Source organism: Microtus ochrogaster, chromosome 8 (assembly GCF_000317375.1).
Source record: "Microtus ochrogaster isolate Prairie Vole_2 chromosome 8, MicOch1.0, whole genome shotgun sequence".
NCBI classification, from domain to species: domain Eukaryota; kingdom Metazoa; phylum Chordata; class Mammalia; order Rodentia; family Cricetidae; genus Microtus; species Microtus ochrogaster.
This window is the reverse complement of record NC_022015.1, coordinates 42869617-42871725: the sequence shown is the minus strand read 5'-3', so window position 1 is coordinate 42871725 and position 2109 is coordinate 42869617. Positions and strand designations below refer to the sequence as shown.

Here is a 2109-nt window from a genome sequence, read left to right as displayed (position 1 = left end):
AAACAAACAAACAAAAAAACAACCAATTAACTCTTTTTTAGTTTTTGTTTTATGAGACAGGGTTTACACACACAGCCCTGGTTTTCCCAGAACTCACTATGTAACACTAGGGTAGCCTCGAACTCACAGAGACATGTCTGCCTCTGCTGGGGGTTTAAGGGGGTGTGGCATCAAGCCAGGCCTATAGTAAACTATCTTTTTGTTTGTTTGGTTGGTTTGGTTTGATTTTTCGGTAGAGTTTCTTTGTGTAGTCCTAGCTGTCCTGGAACTTGCTTTATGTAAGTGGGAAGTCTGAGCGCCAAATGAGCAGGCTTGAGGGGCGGGGCTTCGTGGATCCGCCCATGACGTTAGGCTTCATCAGCGCTGCGGAAGTGGCTGGGACACTTCTGCAAGTGTTTCCGGTGAGGCTGCTGCCGGCCAAGTTCGCGGCTCTGAGCTCCAAACTTCAGCAGAAAATGTTTTATCACGTGAGTCGGACGCGGGCTGGCGGCGAGGGCCGGGGCAGGAGGAGCCAGGAGACCGGGAAGGGCTGACTAGTTTCCCCATATTCTCTGTGCAGCTGACTGAATCTCCATCCCACTTTGTCTGCAGATTTCCCTAGAGCACGAGATTCTGCTGCACCCACGCTACTTCGGCCCCAACTTACTTAACACGGTGAAGCAGAAGCTCTTCACCGAGGTGGAGGGGACCTGCACTGGGAAGTAAGTTTCGCTCTCACCTGTGGTCTGCTGGATGCACACACAATGACCCTAGCCTGGAACCCCTACCCAACTTCTATTCAACGGGCTTGTCATTCATTCTGAGGAGCCCATTCACCCATCCAGGCACCCGTGGCAGCCAGTTTTTGCCTGCTTTGGGCCCTCTGCAGAGTTGGGTAACCAAATTTCCAGCCCTTATGTGAGCTCAGACAGTTATGTAAATGTTTTTGGCTTTTGAAGTAGCTTCACTGCTTAGACCAGGCTGGCCTCCGACTCTGAGATCTGCCTGCCTCTCAGTGCTGGAATTAGAGGCTGAGATAATAGGGATATGTCAGCCTTCTTGAGCATTTATTGTACAAATATGAGAGCATCATTTGCTCTTACAGATACTGATCGGTGGGCCTGGCTTTTTCTTGGTCATTGAGCTCCCAGAGCAGAAGTGTTATCACGCATACACAGACACACACAGACTCACGTTGCTGATGGATTGTTAGAGGATCTTCACACACAGTAGCTGTGTTGTTTCATCCTTCTTGCAGGTATGGTTTTGTCATTGCTGTCACCACCATCGACAATATTGGTGCTGGTGTGATCCAGCCAGGACGAGGTTTTGTTCTTTATCCAGTTAAGTACAAGGCTATTGTTTTCCGGCCTTTTAAAGGTGAGGTGGTGGACGCTGTGGTCACTCAGGTCAACAAGGTAAGAGCATTCATAGGTTGTGGGGTAGTCACTTACTGATTGTCTTAAATTTTTTGTTGTTGTTATTAAGTTTTGTTTTTTTTTTTCAGATAGGGTTTCTCTGTAGCTTTAGTTTCTGTCCTGGAACTAGCTCTTCCAGCGCAGGCTGGCTTTGAACTCACAGAGTGAGTGCTGGGATTAAAGGTGTGTGCTACCACTGGCTGGCATTGTTATTAAGATTTATTTGTTTATTGAGACAGGGCTTCTCTATAGCCTTGGCTGTCCTGCAACTCACTTTGTAGACCAGGCTGGCTTTGAACTCAGCAATCTGCCTGCCTCCGCCTCTGCAGGTTTTAATCTACCCGATGTGGGCTATAGAGTTGGGACTCTGTCTCAGACAAAGTGGGAATCTGGGATATTGTTCAGTGGGTAAAGTGCTTCCTGTGCAAGCTTGAGAACTTGAGTCTGATCCCTGGTACCCTGGTAAAATTCAGTCTTAGTAACATAAGCCTGTAATCCTCCCTATTTGGGAGGCTGAGACAGGGATCACAAATTCAAGGCCTGCTCGGGCTATATAGTAAATGCAAGATTAGCTAGTGCAAATTAGTGATGCCCTTAATGTTTATGTCTTAAACATAAAGCCGGGCGGTGGTGGCGCACGCCTTTAATCCCAGCACTCGGGAGGCAGAGGCAGGCGGATCTCTGGGAGTTCGAGTCCAGCCTGGTCTACAAG

At 48.3% G+C, this 2109-nt stretch overlaps 1 protein-coding gene across 1 annotated transcript in view; it reads left to right on the top strand.

Moving 5' to 3' along the window:
• Positions 1-362: 362 nt before the first annotated feature.
• Polr2g (RNA polymerase II subunit G) overlaps positions 363-2109 on the top strand; it is a 5208-nt gene continuing 3461 nt past the window's right edge. Inside the window, exons 1-3 of the mRNA XM_005351905.1 lie at positions 363-467; positions 592-701; positions 1238-1397. Coding sequence (XP_005351962.1) covers positions 456-467; positions 592-701; positions 1238-1397 — 282 coding nt within the window. The 5' untranslated portion in view covers positions 363-455. The remainder of the gene's footprint in view (positions 468-591; positions 702-1237; positions 1398-2109) is intronic.